The sequence below is a fragment of the Hesperophylax consimilis genome, chromosome 24, assembly GCF_061612785.1.
Source record: "Hesperophylax consimilis isolate HC1 chromosome 24, BYU_Hcon_1.0, whole genome shotgun sequence".
Lineage (NCBI taxonomy): Eukaryota > Metazoa > Arthropoda > Insecta > Trichoptera > Limnephilidae > Hesperophylax > Hesperophylax consimilis.
Window position 1 is genome coordinate 19,327,452 of NC_142859.1, and position 26,033 is coordinate 19,353,484.

General features: G+C 33.8%; 1 protein-coding gene across 2 annotated transcripts in view; it reads left to right on the top strand.

Moving 5' to 3' along the window:
* The window catches only part of Tmhs (Tetraspan membrane protein in hair cell stereocilia), a 72,359-nt gene that overhangs the window by 41,006 nt on the left and 5,320 nt on the right, over positions 1 to 26,033 (top strand). Inside the window, exons 2-3 of one of the 2 annotated variants that reach the window (XM_089646472.1) lie at positions 5,774 to 5,872; positions 12,583 to 12,753. In XM_089646472.1, coding sequence (XP_089502598.1) covers positions 5,774 to 5,872; positions 12,583 to 12,753 — 270 coding nt within the window. The remainder of the gene's footprint in view (positions 1 to 5,773; positions 5,873 to 12,582; positions 12,754 to 26,033) is intronic. The other variant, XM_089646473.1, reaches the window with a different exon arrangement.

Below are 26,033 nucleotides of genomic sequence, written 5' to 3' on the forward strand. Positions count from 1 at the left end.
GGGTAGGCAGAGAGGACGGACCGCCAAACAACTCGGTCTTGGCACACACTCCTTGCCTCATTCACATTCATACATCGTCTTATACATACTCTTTTATTATTCTGACTCTTGACATGGCCCGACTCGAGTATCTGATTCACTTGATCGTGCCATGTCTTCCTCGGGCGTCCCCGACTTCTGCTACCATTCGCAATTGCGGCATATATCCTCCTTACACTCCTATCTTCGCTCATTCGCTCTTCATGCCCAAACCATCTAAGCGTCCCTTTCTTAATCTTACTCATCAGCCTTGCACTCTTTGCGGATCTCCACATTCCTCACACGATCAAACGTGGTTTTACCACACATGCGAATCAGGGATCTCATTTCAACAGCATTCAATCTACTTTCATCCTTTCTTTGCCAGTTCCATGCCTCACTTCCATACTTCAAGGAAGGTACCAGCACTCCGTTGTGGAATGCTAACTTCGCTTCTTTGGACAATTTTATATTAAATTATGACTGCTTATTATATTTTTATAACAATTTATTATTAATTATTGCTTACATAAATTTATTATCCTTTGTGCTATGCATAAAAACCTTGTCTTATATACATTAGTTTATCATTAAAAAAATAATAAAAATGTATTTTTAAGTTAACGAATACATTTTCGATATCTTTTAAAAGTGTCGTTTTTGTTCGTGAATATGGCGTTGTTGACGTCACGCCAACCAACGTCGGTGTAACTGCAGGTAGCGTTTTCTACATCATAATGATCTTTTAGCCGGTTTGAACCGTTAAGAAATGTGCAGTTTTAGATCGTTTTTAATTATGATTGAAAATATTAAATTACAAATTTTTGGAACTGTCAATAGAATTAGAAAATTTTAATTAAAAAATTTCATAAATTTCGAAGGGTTTTACATAGTTTGAGAAAATACCCCATTGGATGGATTCAGCGACTTTATTGTATCCCACATCATATGGTGATAATTAAGTTTCTTACGTAATCTCTTACTAGATCATTACTAAGGTGACCGGATAAATCATCAAAATGATAATTCATCACATCTTTAAAAAGTTATATAAAGTCATGGAAAATGATGAAACAAAAATTTTATTAGCTGGGGTAGGTTAGCTTAAGTAGGTTAGGTTAGGTAAAAAAAAAAATTTCGTTATTTTTAATGACTTTATATCACTTTTTAAAGGGGTGTTGAATAGTCACTGCGTTGAGTTAGCATGGAACCAGAGATGTGCAAAATGGGTACACAAAACCATTTGAAATGCAAAATGGAAATGGGTCAAAACTTTTCCATTTGAAAATGCGAAATGCAAAATTGTTTTTAGAAAAGCATTTCAAATGCAAAATGCAAAATACCTATTTTCAAAATGCATTGAAAATGCAAAATGGTTTCTCAGGTCAAACAATTAAAATAATTATAGAATTTTTGAACAATTTTGTCATTTAATAATGGACATCAATGTAGAACAAACATATTGATGGTAAATCCAAAAACACCACGACTACAGATTATGAAACCACAAAAAAATTGCGCAGGACTAATGTTGCCAACGTAAAAACATAGAAACTGCTATCTAACATTTAATATTACAGCGTCATGGCCCCATGTTCAGTATTTGAATCAGTATTTTTTGTAATGGTATCGCTCAATTGCCAGGGCTCCTACCAGGGAGCTACATGATAAATGTAAATTATCTCTCATAGCGAGGTTGAGGACTGACTGATATTTGGGGCTTATGAAAAAAAGATGAGCGGAGAAAGTAGGAAGAATGTTGCAAAAAAGCACTTAAAATGGAAAATGCATTGAGAAAAGCATTTAAAATGCAAAATGGTTTTTAAAAAAGCATTTAAAATGCAAAATGGAAAATACCCATTTTGCATTTCCATTTGAAATAAAGCACATCTCTAAATGGAATTATTCTGACGCATTTATCTACGTACAGTTTTAATCCGCATTCTTCAGGAATAACTTTCTTTGCCTTAACCATTTTGCTTCCTGGGCCGGTTTCTATAATATTGTGTTTTGTATATTTATTCTGATTCGTATCAAATCGGTAACAATCACTTAACTAGCTCTGGCCTATAAATCATTTTACACTTTCAAGCAAGTAACACCATTTCCTATGAAAACCTTGAGTGTTTTTTGGTTGGCATTACTTCCGTGGAATTGATAATAATTCTTGTAACCATGTAGGTTTGCGTATTGGATAAGAAATAATGAAATTGCTGCCTTGATTTTCAAACCCAGATTTCCGTAAAAGAGTTCCACTAGGTATCGTGATTTATTTTATTATTATGCCTTGTTGTTGTTGTTACAGTGGTTTCATCAGGGCAGATTTAATTAGTTAAATTTTTTTATTTTTTTTTTTTTTATTTAATATTTGTATGTTTTTTACAATAAATATACAATTATACATATTATACAGTGTTATCAAGGTAAATAATAATAGCTTTTCCTCACCATAAAGAGACGAGGCTCTTGTGTTTGGTGAGTGAATCCTAGCTCAATTATATGGAATCATGTAAGTAAGTAAATAATATATTTGCAAAACCAAAGGGATAAGTAAGAAATAGGCAAGATTTATCAATAATACAGTCATCAATAAATAATTTATCAATAAATCAATGTGGTTTTCGGCGTTTAGTTTTTGTATAGCCGTCAGGTACAGGATGCCCAAAACTAGTAAGCTCCCATCATCGTCTCTATTAATATTAACTAGCAGATCAACAATCCTAAACTGTACAGTAATTACATAATAATACTATCAGATGGGGGTTTTGTGGATTTCAATTGCATGCGTAATTAGGCATGCTGGATGCGTTTTGGGTCTTCCCAGGACTTCAGAACAAATATGAAGTAACGACCGGTTTCAGTTCAGTGTTAAGAGTACTATTAGTTAGTTGGTTGATAATATTACCCCAATCGGTACCTAGTCGGTAAAAATAGATGTTAAAAGTAAAAACCCATCTTAATTTAACATTTTTTTGTTTGTATTTCGACTGCTTTAGAATTCGTGAAGTCTGGAGATGTTCCGATAACAGTGAGAAGTAAGGGCAATCCTGGGAGGATTGAATACACATAAATGACTCGCCCAATTTGATTGCTTCAACGTGCCATTTCTTTGTCTGAAGTCCCCAGATCCTTTCACTACGTGTCCGTTTGCTTTTTATTTATTTTTTTCCTTATTCCTGTATTAAATTTTTTTAAATCAAATCAAAATGTACTCATCTCCTAACTTTAATATCTTTTTTACTTCTACCATCATGTAGAATCAAACCCTGAAGTTAGCGCATTTTACCCCCGGACTCCTTGTATGCACAATTAATTAAAGTAATCATCCCTTAACTATATAACCGTAATAAAATTTTAAACTCGAATAAATTTTGCTATTTATTGGGTAAAATTCAACTAAATTTTGACAAGGATAACTTTGCGGACAGCTACTACAATTTAATATCATAAAAATAATTAGTTATAACAGTGTAATTAAGTTAAACAAAAAAATACAAAGCTGTCTTAATGACGTAATAATCACCATACTTTCATCTTCCTTCCAGCGCAGGAATGTCAGATCGCGCGAGATTTAATAAATCTTTGCTCCGGTTGGAAGCTGCGAGGCTAATTATATCTCTGATCTTTCATCTAACCGCAATCTTATACCTTCTAATAGCAGTTCACCGTTCAGGTACATAGTTGTTTCACTGACGATTCTTGTCATAACAGCTTCTAATGTTAACAACTGTACACGGACTACCATATAGTTATCATACAGTTAACATAATAACACCAACGTAACATTTTACCATGTTTATTTCCTTGATTTCTATCTGGGTAGGTACGAGAAAGTTAATTTTCAATATATCGTGCAAAAACTGTAACATTTCTCGAGAGCCATTTTAAATTTATAAACTGTGATTATTTTTATTTTGTGATAAAATAAAATACTAATTTTATTTTTTTACAAATTACTTTATTAGATAGTTAGGACATTGCGTCAGATCAATTAATTACGCTCAAACGATAAAATACATTTAAACACCATACATGCTCACTATGGCAAGCAATCCATTGGTTACGAGGGGGTGGTAATATATATAATAGCCTTCCAGACAACATTAAAAATGAAAAAGTGTAGGTAAATTTAAAAAAATATATAATTTTTTTGCTCAATCAGCAAAACACTGAAAGTGAATAATAATGTTATTTTATGTATTTATGTTTTATGTATTTATTTTAGTTATTTCTAGTGGTGCGATGATGCTGGAATTGCGTCACCGTAATTAGGGGCAGAGAAAGGCGATATCCTTTCTCTGTTCCAGGAGACTTGTAAGTCGAAATAAAGATAGATTGCGCTACTCCAACCGATACACAAAGTAATCGCCAGATTTCTGCACTTCCCAGGTTTGGTGATTCTTTTATTTGATGTCCAGCGGGGCCCGCACTTGGGAAGAACTTTCGATTAATCAGAAGTCACCCTTTTTAACTTGAACTAATGCACACAATCGGCGAGCATGTGCTACGAATAATGAGATAAAACGACGGCTTTTCTCTCCGGTCTTTAGTCGATGACGGTTGAATTATTACTTGCCGCACTTTTTTCTCGGTGCGTGCCGTTTCATGTACAAAATCAAGCGCGGAGTTTGAATTCTTCCCCTATGGTTGTGGGAGCAAAACAAAGCTGATAATGCCAGAAAGATGGAAATGGTGAAAATGTTATTTTATTTTATCTGAAATAAAACTTAATGAAAGGGGTAATGAGGCGTTTTACAAAAGATTTTGTGACCTTGATTTACGTTAAGGGTTATATCTAAGAATGATTGGGTTTAGAAACGCATGTCATTGCATTACAGACCCCGCATTCACAATTTCTATAGTAAGTTTTTCGTTAACTGTAGTTTTTAAGTTACAAAAAAATATATATTTTTGAAGATAATATTTATACATTTGTTATGCCGAAACGTTAATTATATTAAATTACCTCGATAGAAAAAAAATCGCAAAGCAAGCTCCGAAAATTATTTAAAACACGTTTTGTTCTGTTATTTATTATGTTATAGGCATGACAAAATTTACAGTGTATCTTTAAATGCAGCTAAAGCATTTGTCGAGAGATATTTTGGTTTATTTCACACGAGTCGTGTTTTATTATATATTTTCACCATTTTGGCTTAATTATTATCGTTTTTTTTAATATTAGCGCGCTCCCTTCAGCATTCGTATATACACAATTTCAACTGTACCTTAAAAACATATGAATTCAAACTGCTGAATCCATCTCATGTTGCGAAAACAGGAAATACTTACTCATTTTTACTGTTTTCACTTTTCTTGTATTATCCGATTGTTTATGTTTTCTTTTGTTTTTGTTTACATTAAAGTTTGTATAATTGCTTACATACCCAGATAATTAATGCAACTTAATTGGTTTATCATAATATGTTCACCTTACAATATAATTATTTTTAATAACTGTTTTATTTCTACTATATACTCGTATATACAAAATAATAAATATATAAAAATACCCAGCTGGGCTCTGGAATGACCTGCCAAATTTTATGCTTCTTCCCTGTTGAAAGAGATCAGCGCGGATTGTTTTCACGATTACATCTCAATCTTTCTAAAGAGACTTCGCACAGCATCCCCGGAAATGACTTATTTGGAGTTATTAATAAAAATAAAACTCTTAATAAAAAAAACTTTGTGGGTTCTTGTTTTAAATATTCCAGTGCAGTATTAATAATGTTTTTGTTTTCTATTGTTTCAGCCATTACTCTTGGGGCTGGTGTGGCTCTATACCCCATGGGTTGGGATACTTCAGTAGTTAAAGACACCTGCGGACCAGAGGCTATGCAGTATGGACTTGGTAAGGAATTAGGAAAATAAATAAATGACGTTTGGTTTACAATCTTAGACTGTTGATGAAAGATATTATTTCATATATTCAAGGTAGTAGTAGCCATTTTATAATTTGTGGAATTCCTCAAGGATCAATATTAGGACCTTTACTATTTCCATTTTATCTAAATTGTATTAATTAAATTGATCAAGGTTTTTATCGTGTATAACCCATCCTAACTATGTATTTGATCGCAGCAATAATTAGTTATAAAAACGCATAAGACCATGTTTAAAAAAATATTCCTATTATTTTTTTTTTTATTTGGTACATTATTTTGTTACAATTTATGTTTTCCAGTAATGTAGGCCTCACTGGGTGGCTTGCCCGTGCTGAGGCCTTCATTTTATAATATGAAAATCTTATCTACATATTACATTTAAAGAGAAGATAGTAAATTTGAAAAGAAAATAATAAATTTAAAATTAAAAATAAAAATACATAATAATACATTTAAAATTAAAAAAATAATACAATGAAAATAATCTTGTGTGTTTGTGAGTGATGTGTGTTTATGTTGGTTTTGTGTGTTACGTGTAGGTTTTATTTTTATTTTATGCTATGACATTTTGGTAATATTGTCTAGTAGGTATACGTTCGTATATATTATAGTAGGTATACGTTCTAAAAATGGAGTGTCATTCTATTTTTTTGTTCCCCTTTTGTTATGTATTGTATTAGGTACTGATTACCATGCTCCATTTCTCTTGGAATAATAAAGGTTTACTAGAATATTATATTTTAATGAGATATTTCATCCTAAATCGTTAATATTCTATGAAGCATCTTCACTGACCCAGTTTTTATAAATGGCGTGCGCAAAGTGCAAATCGCTGAATAAACAGTTCGTAATAAATCGTCATGAACCGAGCTATTGAATAATAACTTTACTTCTCATCGCTTTGCACAACATCATATTTTGAATATGATTATTTTGTAAAATTGGCGGTTTTCATTTTATTGTTTCCGGAATTGTGTCTAGTGAAGAAAAAATACACGGAAATTGTTGCTTAATAAGCAAATATTTACCATAGATACAAACTTTATATTGTGATAATCACCCCGTAGGTTGGTTATTCGTTTGAACGTCCACTTTTAATATTGCTCTGCGAAAAAAATGATTGATTGTAATTTATCAACCCTTTTAATGGTATTTTAATGGAAAATAGATTCGTAACGTCTTTGATCCCTTTGAAACATATAGCTATACATTTAGAGGCGCCAGTGCGTACTAACATCTCTTAGAACGCGATAAGAGGTGATCGTAGACCGGATTCCATAGCATTAGAGTGTTGGGGGCGTTGGAGGTCAATTGGAGGTAAAAAACGTGGAACCTTGTTTGTCGATATATATCTCGTCTAAATATAATACATCAATTCTTTGCCACCGGTCCATAGCCGTCAGACACGTCAAATGCGTCCCCAACATTTGCCAACCGGATTTTGTTGTTCCAGCCACTAAAAAAGGAACCTCTTCAGAATCAAGTTACTCCTTGAAATAACACCAGCATCGCATCCTCAAACATGACACAGCCAAAAATATAAACAACACCAATAAACACCCTTTACGTATATACAGTAAGTTGCACAATGTTCTAAACCTAATACAGATTACCATTCTCGACGTCGGTAAAATATTTGTCATTAATAATTCTTCATTACTCATTTAGATTACTGATCATTTGTCAATTTCCAGCCAAAACGATTACCCAAAAGCCGATACAACCAAAAAAGTATCATTGGTTGCCTTTATTTATTTTGTATTGAAGTCTTTGCGTAATGCTTCGACACTTGCGACACTCCATCGACGTACTTTCTCTCGTATTGTCGGGATTTTTGAATAATTACCCCGGTTGAATAATGACTCCGTTGATTTGTGGATATTAGAGATGTTTCGCATTCTCGGCGATGGGAAATTTAAACTAGCAGTGGAATAAATAATGGTATACCAAATGATATTACGATATTATGGGTACAATAGTTGGGACAGTAATTTTACTGGTTTCTATTCGTGACATTACAAAATTAGGTTACTACTAAGGCCGCGTTATTTCTTATTTTAGCCGTGGCTTAGTCAAAACTTTTTATTTATTTTAAAACCAACGCAGACCCGTGAAAATAACGGGATAGTCTGAATTCTTTACACATCAGTTCAAAATTGGAATGTGTTAAAATAATTTCATTTTTAAATATTATTAACATTGCTGTAGTAATAATTAACTATTAAGCAGAATTCTTGCCTGAACAGACTATGCAATAATTACAATAGCGTATTATCCAAGGTTGATATTTTCAGTTGCGAAATTACCAAATACAATACAATAGAGGTCCATAAATGAATATTTCTCTGATAGTTTGTGAATAATGTTTATGTCTCTATTGTTTATGTCTTTATTATGATTTGATTTATATCTACAACCTCTCTCCATGGCTATAAATTTATTGTTTTGTAATGTTTTCGTTTTATATAATCTTTTGCTTTGTATAAATTTTTTAATTCATATTCCTTTTTCACAAATTTAATTTACTTATTCCATATTATGCTATGTAGAGGTAGTATATGTCTCAGTAGAGTGAAGCCACAAGGAGGAAATCCATATTTAGTTTTATTTTAGCTATACAATACTTATGTACAAACCATGGAAGTAGCATCCATACTATTTGGTACAAACTGATTAAAAGTCTGAATGATCTAAACTGATAAAATGGTTAACTGTCGATTTCCAGAAAATTAATAAATAAATAGCATGTCCCCTCACTTTAAAATCGAACCTGATTCAATTGAAAGTATTCAGCATATATTTCTATGAATTCGGTCTACACCATAAATTACAACCACTTGATTAAATCTCTCAGATAGAAGACTTGTTTCCGAATTGACCAGAGTTACAATCACAGACACATTACTGAAATTAGTATTTATGATCTAGCACCGACCCATGAAAAATCACGGAATAATTTGAATTCTTGACACATTAGTTCAAATTTCGATAGTGACATTTAAATTCAATTACAATCATAGTTAATTATTAGTGTAATAATTATAATAATCAAACCAGATTTAAAATCACTCACAAAGTGACAGAACCACAGCTGAAATTAATATGTTTGATGATGCTTCGCTTTTAAAATAACATAAAATAGACTTCAAAATAATTAGTTTTTTTGCTATAATACATCTGTTGTTAAATGTCTAACCTTTAAACAATGGTTTATCTGAATATTGAACCTTCCTACCCAAGTAGGTACTGGAGTCGAGAACTCCAACTGCTGTAATGTCACCCAATTTCAGATTGCCACCAAAAGTTCGTAGAATGCATTGTCATCGGCAAGGATTCTATCTGCTGAGTTTCAGCTCGATCGGATGTCGGGAAGTGGAATAATTCCCGAAAACAAAAGATGGTCAATTTTTTATTGGAAAAACTTTAATTTTGAAGGTTATACCAATCAATGTAATATATCATTGGAGAAGAATTTAAAACTAATAAATGTAAATGAAACATGAAACAGAACAAGACACAGAAAATAAAAAGATAACGGTCTCAAAAAAAATCATCAGATTAACGAAACAAAAAGGTAGCTGCCAAAAATATGAGGAAAAAATTGTTGAAAGATAATATTGTTAATTCTGAATTTGAAATATGAGGTCGACAAAGATGACGTATACTAAGTAGGTCCCAATGGTCGAGTGGTTAAAGACGTTGTCGCAGTAAGACAGAGATCCCGGGTTCGATCCCCAGTTGTTTCAGTTTTCTTTTAGATTTGTTAGTATTAACTTCTTCTTAAATCGAATAGATTTAAAAAAGATTCGAATTCAGAACTAACCTCTATCCGGAACCAACTCATCTCTCCACTGTGCTACCGAATCCTTCCTACACGGAGAAAACTTCCTGATAAAAAATATTGCAAATTTATTAATAATCTCTTTAAATTATTCGTATTCCTGTTAAAAACGGGATTGTAGGCTATTAACGAATGAATTGATAGGTATACTGATAAACTTTAAGTAAAATACCAAAGTTTTGTCACGCGATGTCCGAAAACATATTAATAAAATTCCTTATTTTTTTGCATTTCGTCATTATATATTATTAAGACAAACGCAGGTGCGTGAATACGTGTTCCGATATTATTACGAATTTACCAATACTTTATCAGGAAGCGGCTTGCAGTCCCGTTTTTAGTAGGATTACCAATAATTTGAAGACATTTTTAATAAATCAGGATTACTCATATTTCTCCGTGTATCATATATTTTTCGTTATTGGCATCCATCTTTATGTAAGTAATGAAATTGGATAATTTTATCGAAGACACCTGTGTTTGCGGTTGTACTCGGATTGAATGTTCGATTACGTGGATGCTAATCACGGGAAAATACTAAGATGTCGCAATTCTTAAATTTGATTGCTAATGATGACCGTTTATATAAATCTGAGAAACATTCTTTTTGAGATGTCTTGAATATTTTAACCCAACTGATGAAGGTTCGTGAGACCGTGTGCCTCTAACTCTTTGTACTCCGTTGTCGCCGCCACGGCGACATAAGATTCTTACAACTCCGATGGCGCCGCAGCGGCGACACACAATGGGGTATACATTTTATTGTTTAAAAACTAAAATAGTCCTTTTACAGGTATACACATGATTATATTCAGTTGTACTCAGTACCCACTTACGATTGGTTGTGCTTTTTGCTCTGTTTTTCATACATAACAATAACTATGCATTCATTTTATATGAATATTTTTACTGGGCAATACATATTCTCACTCCATCAGAGACCAGGCTCAATGGAAAACTTCATATTTTAAGAAAAGGTCCCAAGCGGGACCGTGTGGTATACTCGAAAAAGGCAGTAAAGGGTGGCAGACGGGAAACCAGTAAGTACTGTAACACGTGTCCTAACAGGTGAACGGGTATATCATATAAATGACAATTCGACACACGTACAAAAAGTAATATAAAGTCAAGAAAAGTGATGAAACAAAAAGTAAGTAGGTTACATAGGTAACTATTAAACCTAGTTTTTGTTACATCACTTTTTAAAGGTGTGTTAAATTTTCATTTTGATGAAATATCATGGAACCGTTCTAACAAGGCACGTATGCATTTGGGCGCCTGCTTTCTAAAATACCACAAGTTAAAAAAATATACAACACTTTATTTCTTTTTTACATAGTTTACGTATTTATCTTGTTGTTATGGTCCAAACCTATTTCTACTCCAATAAAGTGGCTTACCCACAAATATAACATTTATATAAATTACATTAAAAGAGAACATTAACGTCCCAATAATATAGATGCTATTTTCAAATATTTCGCAGTTACCACAAAGCCATTGCATCACAGAGGCAACAAACAAAATGGAATAATCAACTACGAATAAATTAAGTGGTCATGGGAATAATTTTCGTGTAAAATAAGAAATGCAAATAAAAAATATAATTTATCACCAGGACCGACCTACATAATTATATCATTTTTAATGTTGAGATTCTCAGATGTGGTAATATTTTTAGAGTTATACCTGGATCCTAGATGATTATTTAATTAATGGAGTCATCAGGTAAACTAATCAGTGTATTAATTAAAATGTCACGTATGCATAGTGATATTTACGAAACACAAATTTGCAACGTTTTAAACAGAAATTATTACAAAATTGTTGTAACTTTTGCCTTTCTATTCCAAACTGTCCTGCAGGCTGGTGGATAAGGGTCATTATTATTTAATGATACGAAAATGTTTCTTTCATTGGCAGGAGCTAAATTAATATTTTATCAAAACACAAACTTATTATATCTTATCTTCTTTACTTCAACTACACATTACTTATTCTTTTCTGTTTGTTTTTGTAAGTAATTGATTTTTTCTCCTTGCCATACTGGCTATGTGTGATTTATTCCGTTTTTTATGCTTGTTTATTTTGTTTGTCTTCTAGCTACATCAGGATGTCCCATAAGATATGGAACCAACGAAATGGACTAATAGTGTCACAAATTTCCGCAAATTTTCTATTTATTTGTAGATCTACTGTAATTTCGGTAGGAATGGCATCACTGGAAGAAATGTCTATGGAAACGGTCGCAGAAGATGGCGCTTTATAGTCACAAAAGCACTGCCTACCTTACGTTATTCGCATAAATATACTTTATTAAAAAAGTTACTTTATTGCAATAAATCGACATGCAGTTTCAAAAATACGCGCGAAATGAATGAGGGCGCAAGCCGCACTGGCCGCACTAGATGTAAGGTGTTATTCGTGGCAGGAACTAAGAATGCAAAATGACGCACGTTTATATTCATGTTGTCTTCATTCGACGCAAAAATGTAAATGTATGCATGATGATCATTCAAGAGACGGTTAGTCTGTGTTAGTGTCGAAAAAGGTCGTGCCTTTCAGCACAAACTATGAATATAGCAATCAGTGCCATCTTTTGGTACCTATATTAATTAGTACAACTTTACTAACAAAATAATTATCATAATATCATGTTGGTTTCTTAAATTTTTTATATCAATTAATTCGCTTTTTTTCCCTACTACCTACCCTGATTAAAAAGTATGTGCAAGCCACTGGTTGTAACCAAATTGTTTTTTTTTTTTAGGTGTGTGTAATTATTTTTTTTTGTTTTCTTTTTTTTAATGATGAAGCGTTGTTGTTTGGTTTCAGGTCGTTGCACCATTCGCTGGGCCTACCAGCTGTCGATCCTGGCGGCGCTGGACGCTCTCACGCTAGCCGCGCTCTCCTTCATCCTGGCCACCCGACACGTCCAGCTGCAGCCTGACTCCTCACCCTACCATCATCATCACGCCAGTACACTCATGCACATGCCCTACCAAGGTTTACTTACGGTCAAAAGAGATCGGTGATGGTTTGCACGTGGAAACTCAATACATCATTCATTATTACTACCAGACATCGGGATCTTTTAAGCCATGCCCTCAACCTCACTAGCCAAAGGTCGATTAGGACTAGAGTACAGGCGGCGTGGTCACAAGTGTCTTGTGATCAAGTCAGTGCCATCGCGCAACTACAGTTTGCAAATGGCGTCAATTGTTGTTGATACATGTTGTTACTGCTTATTTGTGTGTTGTTTTGCCGCAAGCATGCTTAATAAACAGTGTGATTGGACTAAGTGAAGTGTACTGAGTGACAGCACTGACTTCCTTACTGTACTTTGGTTTGCCTTTACACTAGCATAATTACTTTTAAATTCTGTTGCAAAATCTACGATTCAATGAATGATTTAACCTATAAAACGTCCTTAATTGGGAAAAGGTAGGGAATCTTTGGTCTAGTGAAAAATATTACAAATAAAACTCTCATGACATCTCAAAAACATCCATGCTACAATCATTGAGGTATATAGAGAGCCAACATTGGTGTTTGTTGTGTTCCCACAAACAGTTCTCCAACTCGTCGTGGAAGGAGATTATGAAGAATAAGTTCTTTGTGTTAAATCAGGAATTTATTAATACTTTACGTATTACAATGGTGACTCGATAGTTGACCTAACTAGGAGCTGGCTAAATGAGATCTGAAAACACCAAGTTCGTCTGGGAGCATTCTAACTGGTCCTGGCGACTACTGGCCACTGGCTGCCATCTTGCGGACTTCCAAGCAAGCTCTATGCACTGCCCTCTATGAGTGCATCTGTGAAGCTCTTAGCTAACTTACTTCCCAACAGTGTTGGAAGCATGTGCCACAAACAAAGGTTAATTATCTGCTGTAAGATACCACTGACTTAGTCGGTTACAAGCGCTCGCCAGGCACAGGTTTCCAGCGATAACTTCAAAATGCCGACATGTACGCTGTACAAGTCGTACTGGAAAGGATAGGGAAAGCAATGGTATAACCTTTCTTGGGTAAAAAGGGTTTTTACTATAATCAGTAGTCTTGTATCCTGGGTTTTTAATGTTAAAATACTCAAGGAGCCCTTGAAGTTGGTGCGCCGGTAATCCAAATGTCAGTCCAAGTCAGAAGGATTCGGGCGACATCGACAGCCGCCACATCCCCCCTCCTACTTCCCATACGGGAACAACATTTTACACTGATTTTGCAAGGAATACAGACTCTCTTTATACCTCAGTGACTACAATCTGGGTGGTGTGTTTTAAAGGTACTGGCATATTCTTAGAGATTTCGTAGATAAGTGATTCAAAGATTGTAATAATGTATTTTGCAAGACTGTCACAACACACACTGTTCACAGTGGAAAATGTCTTCACTATCATCTAAGTGATAGACAATTATTAATTTGCATTGAGTTTCCACTTTAAAATATGATGCACTCACTGATTTCTTGAATTATTATTTTTCATTTGATATACCAATCACACCACATTATACCTACATACATAATATAATGTAAAGCGCCCTCGAGGTAGTTTTTTTTCCCAAAACCAAATACTGAAAACTAGTGGTACTAGCGGAAAACTGGTTGACATAAAGAACCCAAAAAAATTCCAACTTCAGACTCGATTTAATCGAGAACGAAAGCCGAAATCCAATCTAAAATCGAAAGCTAGTCTCCAAGTGTGATGTAGATTTTTTTAAATTTTATATTTTTCCGATTTTATGTCCGAGTTAAATCTTCCCCATATGAAAAACTAAACCCTTTCACACACTTTTCCACAAATGATCATCTAGTCAATCAACATTATGCAAGTGCATTACATAAGCAAAATAAATACAAAACAATACAAGAACAACACGTCAACTCACCAGAGATCAAATGGGAAAATAATTCACCGACTCCAGATATGTTCACATCATAGGGTTCGGCTCGGTAGAACTCCTAACAGGGCCTATAAATCCTACTGATCCCTCAACATAAATATTTAAAAAATCTTTCGTTATCCTACATGTATTTAAAATGACTGATTTTTGCATTTTTATGTATAAATTTTTTTATAGATCTAATACGCCTAAATTTTTAATGAGAGAGCTAGGTATAATGCCAGTTAAAAATCTAATAATAATATTATTATTAAAGATCAAACTGTTTGATAATGCCTTTAGAGGGCGAAACAGCTGTCACGCGTAATAATAATTACACAGCAGAACTTGTTTAAAAATAAACTGTTTTTATAAATCTAATAATAATATTATTGAATTTATAAAAAATTTAAATTAAAATGGAGTTCTACAAATTAAACTTGATAACAATAAATAAGTGATGCAGATTCACCGGTTTCCCGTTTGTAAGTAAATGTACATAAAATTCGAGTTAAACATTAATTGTTATCAACAATATATAGTAATTAATGTATAAGTACCTTAGTATTTTAAAAGTCGAATCAATTTGACTGCTGGCTTCTATGGTTGAGTGTTTACGATTCTTAGCCACTAATCCGGAGGTTGTGGATTCAAATTAATAATTAATTTGTGCTGTTTCACAATTTATTAATTAAAAATAATATATAGTATATTTGCGGCACGTTCCAGAGAGTTAGGTACTTTCAGTATCACCCTGGTGAAAAACCATTATTCAGAATTGAAACATTGCTTGAAATTTCTTTAGCCGTGTTTGGTGACAAGATCTGATTAGCTAGGTACTTCCCCACCTTCCTCTCTCACATCTCCTTCCCCTCCCTACTACCTTCAGCCTCCCGATTGGGGATGGCATAGTCTCATTGACTCGAGACAGTTGGAAGCAGTTTGGACTCTTGTGCGGTACTCGCATATAAAAATTGAAATATAATGCATACATGTGGTTTATTGTAGGCAGGTATATCAAATGAATAAATAAAAATTGGTAATATTTGAAGGTGTGTAGAAATTTCTACTAATCACTCTAATGTAATTTTTCAATCTGCATACAAATAGAATTTTTCACACCTTCATATATGTACGTTTCATGCACTATTTTTTATCCATCATCTGCTTTCATTTCGCTGATTTATTGCCAAGTTCTCATTGTAACAATATTTTACAATTGTAAAATACAAAATACTTTTTCATTTCATCGGTTTAAAATAATAGTTTGCAGAAAAATGGTTGGTACTAAAAGTGTTCTTTTTTTTATCCATCATCTGCTTTCATTTCGCTGATTTTTTGCCAAGTTCTCATTATGTATAACAATATTTTTTACAATTGTAAAATGCAAAATACTTTTTCATTTCATCGGTTTAAAATAATAGTTTGCAGAAAAATGATTGGTACTAAAAGTGTTCTTTTTTTTATCCATCATTTGCTTTCATTTCGCTGATTTATTGCCAAATTCTCACTATAACAATATTTTACAATTGTAAAATGCAAAATACTTTTTCATTTCATCGGTTTAAAATAATAGTTTGCAGAAAAATGATTGGTACTAAAAGTGTTCTTTTTTTTATCCATCATCTGCTTTCATTTCGCTGATTTATTGCCAAATTCTCATTATAACAATATTTTACAATTGTAAAATGCAAAATACTTTTTCATTTCATCGGTTTAAAATAATAGTTTGCAGAAAAATGATTGGTACTAAAAGTGTTCTTTTTTTATCCATCATTTGCTTTCATTTCGCTGATTTATTGCCAAATTCTCACTATAACAATATTTTACAATTGTAAAATGCAAAATACTTTTTCATTTCATCGGTTTAAAATAATAGTTTGCAGAAAAATGATTGGTACTAAAAGTGTTCTTTTTTTTATCCATCATCTGCTTTCATTTCGCTGATTTATTGCCAAGTTCTCATTATAACAATATTTTACAATTGTAAAATGCAAAATACTTTTTCATTTCATCGGCTTAAAATAATAGTTTGCAGAAAAATGATTGGTACTAAAAGTGTTCTTTTTTTTATCCATCATCTGCTTTCATTTCGCTGATTTATTGCCAAGTTCTCATTATAACAATATTTTACAATTGTAAAATGCAAAATACTTTTTCATTTCATCGGTTTAAAATAATAGTTTGCAGAAAAAATTATTGCTACTAAAAGTGTTTTTTTTGTTGTTAATGTGGGAATGAACCATTTGCATCAAATTAAATACGTAATGCTTTCAAGTGGCTTGGCATTGTTTAAAAATCAACCCGTACCGTTACGATAATACAGGTTTGATTGAGGATTTAACCTTCCTCCCCAGGGACTAACTAAAATGAGTGAACACCGCTATCACTTACGCCAAATACTAATTGTATTGTATTGAGATTTATTTAGTATATTAACTGCTGATAATTTTTATAATGTCATCCGATTTCAGAGAAATCAGAAAAAAAGTTGATAGAATTCATCGACACAAGTCTATAGGTCGAGTTTTAGCTCGATCGGATGTTGGGAAGTGCGTTAATTTCCACTTCCAAGATTCCATTTCATTCAATGAAGAAAACAAAATCCACATTCAAATAGACGTATTTAAAAATATCTGATTTTCCTGTCTAATTATAAAACACTGTTTGTAGTTGGATTCAATTGTCTTTAAATGAACTTATTCAACATTATTGTCTTTGTAATCTATCTCTACATTGTTAGAATTGTTCCGTGCCAACTGCTACATTTTCTTTGTTTTTGCTACTGTCGGTGATTACTACAAAAAAGTGTGAAGTTTCAGTGATGATTTTCTAAGACTGTAATTAAGACGACTGACTTTCTACCACTGTGCAATGAACAGTATTTTTTGCTTAATTGTGTGACTTTGACCAAACCAAATCTTATTTTGCCAAGTTACTTTTTAGGACCGCAAGGCATAGGTGTTCACTGGCCACCCCACCCTCTCCCCTCGATATAAATGAACATTGAAAGCTTACTAGCAGTCCATGGTGGAGTTTTGTTACCAACTCTGATAAATGGCAGTAAGCTACAGAACTGTCAGAATAAGGAACAAAGTAGATTGAATGCAATGGAAATGAGTTTCTTATTATAATAATAATAGTATGTACAAGTAAAAATATTTGAAAACATTGCAAAGCTGGTATAAGCCTTAGAAAAGATTAAGAAAGGGTTGCACATTGTACATATGGTTTGGATATATGACTTCTTACTGGTTATAAGAAGAGGTCATAAAACTTTATTAAAACTAAGGTTTTAATAAAGTTTTATGCTCCCTTATACCATTTTTGAGGTTTCTAGATCGTTTTTTTGACATTAGAACAGTTCATATGAGATTTTTCAGAACATTCTGAAGCTTTCAGATATGATTTGAGATTTTCACTCCCAAATCATTACTTGTTGTTGGGGCATTATGCCGTGTACAAATCGACAATTGCCGAGCACGTAATTGAGACCGCCCTTTGTTTTCATGAAGTCCTGGGAAGTCCCAAAACGCATCGAGCACCCCTTATTACGGAGATAATTGAAATCTGCAAAACCCCACTAATATTAATAGAGACGACAGAGTTAGGCTTAATACTTGGTATCCGGTACTTGACGGCTATACCGAAACTAAACGCTGAAAACCAAATTAACTAATTATTATACTGACATACTGGCCCTAAGAGTATTGATGTGCACAACATGGTATCACTTCTGTATACATAAGCACACTTCACCACAATTTACAAATCTGCCCTTATCCTGATGATGGATACAGTAACCCTGTCCAAAGCATTGGCTAAAGAAGGAGAAAGCGCAAAACTACATAATACCCCAAAAAAAATCACAATAATTCTGAAGCTTGGTCAATGCCAGGAAAGAATCGCTAGTCGTCAAGTCACACATAAGATGGCGAAGAATAAAAGATCTCCCGGCTATAGTCAAGAGTAAATTTGTGACATTTTAGTTCTGAGCTCCTGTTTAGAGCTAGAATATTCTGCATGTGGCACCCAGGGCCTGCCCTATGCGGGCGCAATTGAAGCAGTCTGCTCCAGGCGCCGAATTATCGTTAAAGGCGCTTATAAAATACGTAACAGTCCCAACACATCGCCCTTGAGATTATTTCATAAAATATTATTAAAAAATACAAATCATCTGAATATTATTGATTACAGTGATCACCTAACTAGGCATCTACTGGTTTTGACAAGGGTGACAAAATTTTACTTGCGCCAGGCTCTGTTTGACCTAACCTTTCCATAAAACAACTCTTAACAGCATACTTATTGTAGTGTAGTCAATAATTGTTAATTGATTATGTATGCTTATTGTTTTCTTATAGAAAAGAAAGTAACATTACCCTGTTCTTTGTATGTATTTGTCTTCTAGTTTTGTGTAGTACAGGGATACAATACAATTCCACAAATTCAATAATAATAATATCTTCTATTCCCATGTAGATTCATTACAGATAATCTGACAACACCAATCATTGCTAAGAAACTTTCTCATGGTCGGGCATTGTTCCACGTTTAAGGAATGTCTATCAAAAATATCTCAGACTAGGATTATTTTACTTGGGAGGATGGAAAAGTATCATACTTTAATATAATATATTGCATATAATCATCCTTACTAAAACCGTGGTATAAATATAACGCAACGCGTAAGGTAAGAACAGTGAAAAACTTGACTTATTACTATGGCGTTTGTTTGGTTAAAACGGTCTTAAACCAGGCTCAAGGCCGGCTTTACCACACAAATGTTGAACAGGCGTGTAAGAATCTAATTAATAGACTTTGGACAAACATGCTTTTTTTTTAAAACAACGCCATTGGACGTAAATGCAACTCACGCCATTATTTCTCTATTTGCACAGACAGACTGTGCCACAGCAACGCGTGACTCGGTACAGCTAGAATTATCCAAGTTTTATGCTTATTGTGAGTATTCATTTATTTATAATAATAATATATTGATGGATTGCTTGGATGACTTGCATAGCGCCGTTTTTGTGCAATGATTGAATTATTTGTATGGCGCCGTTTTCGTGAGAAAATCACCTCAGGGGTGCTCAACAACTTAACCCATGCATTTAATCTATTCCTATCACTTAGAATTATAACTTATTACTAGTGGCTTATAACTAAGTTTCATAGCTAGTGACTGATAACAAAAATTGGATGACACAGTACAATACAAGCAAAAGAAATTATAATAAAAAATATAATTTTTGACTTCAGAAAGTATACAATTAATACAAGCTCTAGAAACTGAATAATTAAAACACTAAATTGTTTTAGTACTAGCTGACGTGTACCCGGTGTTGCACGACATTTCTCTACTTTCAATAAATATAATATCCATGTATTATATATATTAACCTTCCGGAAGAAGTTCTCTAAATGATAGTGAAAACCCTATCAAACTCCGTTGCATAGTTTAGAAGAACTAAGCGCACAAACAGACAGACGCGGATAGTGACTTTATTTTATACTATTTAGAGATGATTTTATTCAAATAGTCACTTGTTAACTTAATTTAAAAAATATATATATTTTAGCTACTATATGTATAAAAAATTCAACATACAAAATATTAAGTGAATTATTGTGAAAGTATAGTAATTTATTAGTTCTCCTCACTAGGTTGTCTGGTCCTCTCTAGTCCTGTCGTCTTATCCTGAGGCGGACTAAAGTTATTTAATTTGTCTTCTTTGTCGGTTTTGTCATTGACAGCCAGATTTTTATTACTGATTTGAACTCATTAAAATTCTCTGTTCGTATATATTAGGAAAGAATGTTGGAGTTTTGTACCAAAAAAATTACAGAGAGTGCGTTTCCGGAAATGACCATAGATGACAGAAAATTTATGTCGTAGACAACAACATCTACCATTCTTCTTTTTTAAACCCATGTCTGGCATCATTTAATGTTTGCTATTGCACAGCTGAATGTGACACATTTTCCATAATTCTTCCATCATTGGTTTCAACAACCTACAATGATATTTTACCACTAATTTACCTATTTTACTATTCAAAGATATTACTTTTGCATGTAAACTTATCTGATGTAATTCTTGCAATGGTAATGTTTCTTTTGTGGGTAAATTGTATTGAAATGCTATTTATGGGCTTTGTATTGATGTTACGCAAAAACTTAAATATTCCATGTTCCGTGATCAGTTCTCACTGTACAGTCTTTTATATTTCCATTTAACAACAGGTTTACAAACTTATATGTGTAGTCAGAGGAGTCATTACTAGAGGATTAAAAAAATTGGCCGTAAATCTGAACACATTTTCATGAAATTGAGGTAGGTATTTTCTTAGTAGATTTTTTATTTAAGTATCTGAAAAAAATTCATACTTAGGTGCCATCTAACGAGAAAATAATAAGTGTTGTGTCACTTTGACAGATGTACATATTATTGGAGGAACAACAGATTTAGTGAAAAGTTAATTGAAAAGTGCCAGATTATGGAGGAATTTGAGATCAGTAAACAGTTGGGGCTCTTTCAGAAATTTATATTTGCGGCACATTCCAGATTGATAGATGTGCAATTGAAACATTGCTAGAAATGGCTTTAGCCATATTTGGTGACCAGCTCTGAGTAGCCAGCTACTTCCCCACATTCCTCTTCCCCATCTCACCAATCCCCATTCCCCACTCCACTAACTTCAGTCTCAATTTATTTATTTATTTATTTATTGTTTATTTGCAAAAACAGTATGAACCAGAAAATTGCAATATCGATAATTAACATTTACAAAAAAGTGAATAACAAATAGGTACATTTACAAGTGGGACAAAGAAAAAAGTTTCAAATTTAGATTTACAATTTTAAGTATTGAATGATAATATTTCACGTTTTAAATACGTTGTAGGACAAGTGGAAAATATCCACATTTCCTGCAAGGCAGTTAATTAACCTAGTGATTCTTCCCAAGGGCATCACCATTGGTAAGTTAGTTCTGCACCTAGGAAGAATCAAAAGCCTGTGTTGGCGGCCTCGCGCAAAATTATCCGGGACATAAAATCCTATTTGAGCCAGAATGTCTGGTATTGATACTAAACCTTTAAGTAGCTTATACGCCATCAGGAGTAATGCAACATCCCTTCTGGAACTAAGGCTGCATACACCCAGCATTCCCAAGATAAATGCTGTTGGACAGCCATGGGTAATAACCAAACTCTCTCATGTAGGGGTATCGTAAAAACTTATTTTGTATCTTCTCGACCATTAGTACATTGACAGTGTCCTCTGGCCCCCATACCTGAGATCCATTCTCGAGAATGCTACGCACTAAGCTAAATTAAAGCAGCCTTATTACTGCAAGGTTGGTCAAGTCTTTCGAATTGTGTATGACAAAACCCAACATCTTAGTGGCTGATTTACAGATCTTTTCAATATGAGCGTGAAATGTTAAGCGAATGTCGTACATAATTCCTAAGTCCTTGCAAGTCACCATGTGCTTCAGTGACGTATCTTTCATTTTGTAATTAAAATATATGGTCTTGTGTGTGGGGGTGCCTCACTGTGTCCAGATGGTTGGGTGCAATTGGGACTCTTGTGCAGCATTCAATTTTTTTTTTGCAAATACCGCACAAGTGTCTCAACTGTTCGGAGTGAGTGGGACTATGGCATCCTCGGTTGGATACAATACTTATTAAGGATATTCAGGTCTGGTCACCAAAAACAGATAAAGTCATTTCGGTACGGCACACGCCAGGATTCGAACCCGTAACCTCTAAATTCATAGTGGAGGAACCTCACAACATTCCCCAATTGGGGATGCCATGGACCTACTGGCTACAGGAATTGGGATTATTGTGTGATATTCACATATTATAATGATGCCACCGTGTAACGAGTCATTCACTTAATGTATCCAACTTAAACAATGACAGTCTTTATGCCTAATTAGTTTGAAATTAAAATACCAACCGCAGATTCCTTATCAAAAGGTTATGGGATATATTCCCATCATTTTTAAATGGGATTCGGGTCTAGGTAATGTGATTGTTATTTGTGAAGTCACCCGAATAATACATTAATTGCATGGGATATTGAAACAATATGCGGTTATATTGGCATTCATTTTCAATTTAAATTGAATAGAACAAATCTAAAGGGCTTCAGAGACGATCAATGTCAATTATTGTCAATGTGCTTAACATCATTGACGGAACTTCAATTGACCCATAGCTTTGTCGACGTCTGCGGAAACAACCTAAAGTGTGCGAATACAATAATCTTTTGATTTTACTTTCCATAACTCTGGACAATCGCGATACAATTCAATTATTAGTAAAAGAAAATCTCATTCCGCAATAATACTGAATTCCGAAAGGCCTCAATAGATAGAGCAATTGAACGAATAATTGTCAATCGCACAGCGAAATGACGATTCCGCTGGTGCTTGTCTATGGCATGCGCTAAGTCAAAATACACATCATTCCCCCCGTTAGTGGGAAGTCTCAATTGTCAATCGCTTCAATTGCCTCAGTAAACTATAATGATCGTCTCTGGGGCACTTCAGGCCGGTGTTGTCTTCATATCAATATTATTTCATCTTTATAAGAGTGGTAGATGCTCTCGCTATTGTCCAGACTAAAAACCACTATTCTGGATTTTAACGTTGCTTGAATTGACTTTAGCTATGCTTAGTGACTAGATCTAAATAGTCCCAGGTACTTCCCAGCCTTCTTCTCCAAATCCCCCAATTTGTGGTGGCCATTGTCTAACTATCTCCACGCAGTTGGAACTCTTATGCAATATTTATATATCTTAATTATGCGTTATTCAGATAAATGAAACTAATAACAAATCGTACTTTAATGTTATCATTTTACCATGAATTCAGTCTTAATTTTCATAATTTAACATTTCTTACTATTTGTAACATCGCTATTTCGCTGGAGGTTAATGTTAAAATAAAATAAAATTACTTAAATATTTTTAGGCTATCAGAGAGAGGACGTATGTACGTCATCGATGATTGTCCTTATAATACAATTTTATTATAATAATGATAACTAATGTGGGGAAAACAGACTTCAAAATACCCCCACAGAATGTGAAATCTATTGTCACAATTATTTTATCAGTAAATCGGTTTAACCGGTAATAAATCATTTTGAATTGGGAGGGGTAAAATAGAATCATATAAATAAGTTGTCTAAATGTGGCTAAAACCACAGTTTTAAAATGGCCTTGAAAGCCGAAACAGCTGTAACAATAACAAAAAACAAAAAATACTTGCAGAACTGAATAATTACATTATTAAATTTGATTTTAGATCAAATTAAAAAAAAATAAATGGAGTTCTACGAATTAAACACAAAAACAATAAATAGATGATTGTCCTCTTTACTTTTATTCTTACACGTCTTGAATGAAAAAGAAAAAGACAGACAATGCGCGAATGATGATGTCACGTTCAACCACTCTGGGACTACTTCACCCTACCCTGATATTAATATTCGTAAAATATATATTTTTTTAAAAGCAATAATTATGGTAGGTATCTGAAAACTCAGACAGACATTTGATATAATAATTCAATACAACCTGATATGTACATTCATATTTTTACTACTTGTTAAAGAAATAAAACAGTAGTTTAAAATAGGCATATCAAATCACTTACTCCGTGTTCACTGAATACACAAGGAAAGTAAGCATTAGTTGGGCCAAGTAGCATGTATAATTTGTATCATGCATGATAAATTCACTAGGCTACAATGAATTCACTCTGCTGTGAGTTTTTCCACTAAAATCACACAGCGTGTAATTGCTTACAGAGTACTTGACCATCTAGCGGATAATTGTGATCACTACGGTGGTAATCTTTGTAATAGATTACGATTACGCAATGCACTCTGTTGTCATTACTGTTCTTACTGTCGCGTAATCAGTTCTTGTTAGAAACCACGTCTTTGTGGATTTTGATTCGGTGATTAAGTCTTTGTATGTTGCAAATTTGATGTTTAATTATTATAAAAATAATGACACTATGTAGAGTTGATCTTCTGTTGGTTGTTTCTTCATTTTTATGAGATTTGCTGGCATAATTTGTTGATTATAATTTTATCATGCATGTTAAATTCTTTGATGGAAACATGACACAAGATCTTCTCCTTGCGGTGCCATCTCCTATTGGGAATTGGTAACAACTATTTTGAAAATATACATAACAATCTTCTGCAGAATTTATAAAATTTAACATTTTATAAACTTGGTAAAACTCGCATCTGTAACTTGTTCGCCAGATACCATCTTCTCATTTTATATTATTCCAAAGATCGTAATATGTACAACTGGTATGTTGGTCAAAATGGAAGTGAACTATGTACTGACAAGGGTACTGGCCTTTTATATCCTGTGTTTGCATTGTACATTCATCAGAAACTTACATTCACTCTTATTCCATGGTGTCTGATCTACGTTCATTATAGTAATTAACGTCTTCTTCTCAAAAATAACTAACTAACTAACTAACTAACCATCACGCCGTTTCCCCGCAGGGGTAGGCAGAGAGGACGGACCGCCAAACAACTCGGTCTTGGCACACACTTCTTGCCTCATTCACATTCATACATCGTCTCATACATACTCTTCTATTATTCTGACTCTTGACATGGCCCGACTCTAGTATCTGATTCACTTGATCGTGCCATGTCTTCCTCGGGCGTCCCCGACTTCTGCTACCATTCGCATTTGCATCATATATCCTCCTTACACTCCTATCTTCGCTCATTCGCTCTACATGCCCAAACCATCTAAGCGTCCCTTTCTTAATCTTACTCATTACGCTTACATCAGCCTTGCACTCTTTGCGGATCTCCACATTCCTCACACGATCAAACATGGTTTTACCACACATACGCCTCAGAGATCTCATTTCAACAGCATTCAATCTACTTTCATCCTTTCTTTGCCAGTTCCATGCCTCACTTCCATACATCAAGGTAGGTACCAGCACTCCGTTGTGGACTGCTAACTTCGCTTCTTTGGACAGTTTTTTGTTAGCGCCAACGGCGTTCAGTCCTCCATTAACGGAATTACCTGCATTTACCCTTCTTTCAATATCTCTGTCAGCCTTCCCATCTCTCGTAAACATACTTCCTAAATACACAAACTCATCCACCTGCTCCAAGTATTCCTCATTCACAATTATATTGCACACTGTTTTCGTACTCTCTCTTTCAAACACCATTACTTTAGACTTACTTACATTCATCATTAACTCATTCTTCATGCATACTTCGTTCATCCTAGACACGAGAGACTGTAGATCTTCTATACTATTAGCAATCAGCACCGCATCATCAGCATACAACAGGCAACATACTTTCAAATTAATCAAATTCGC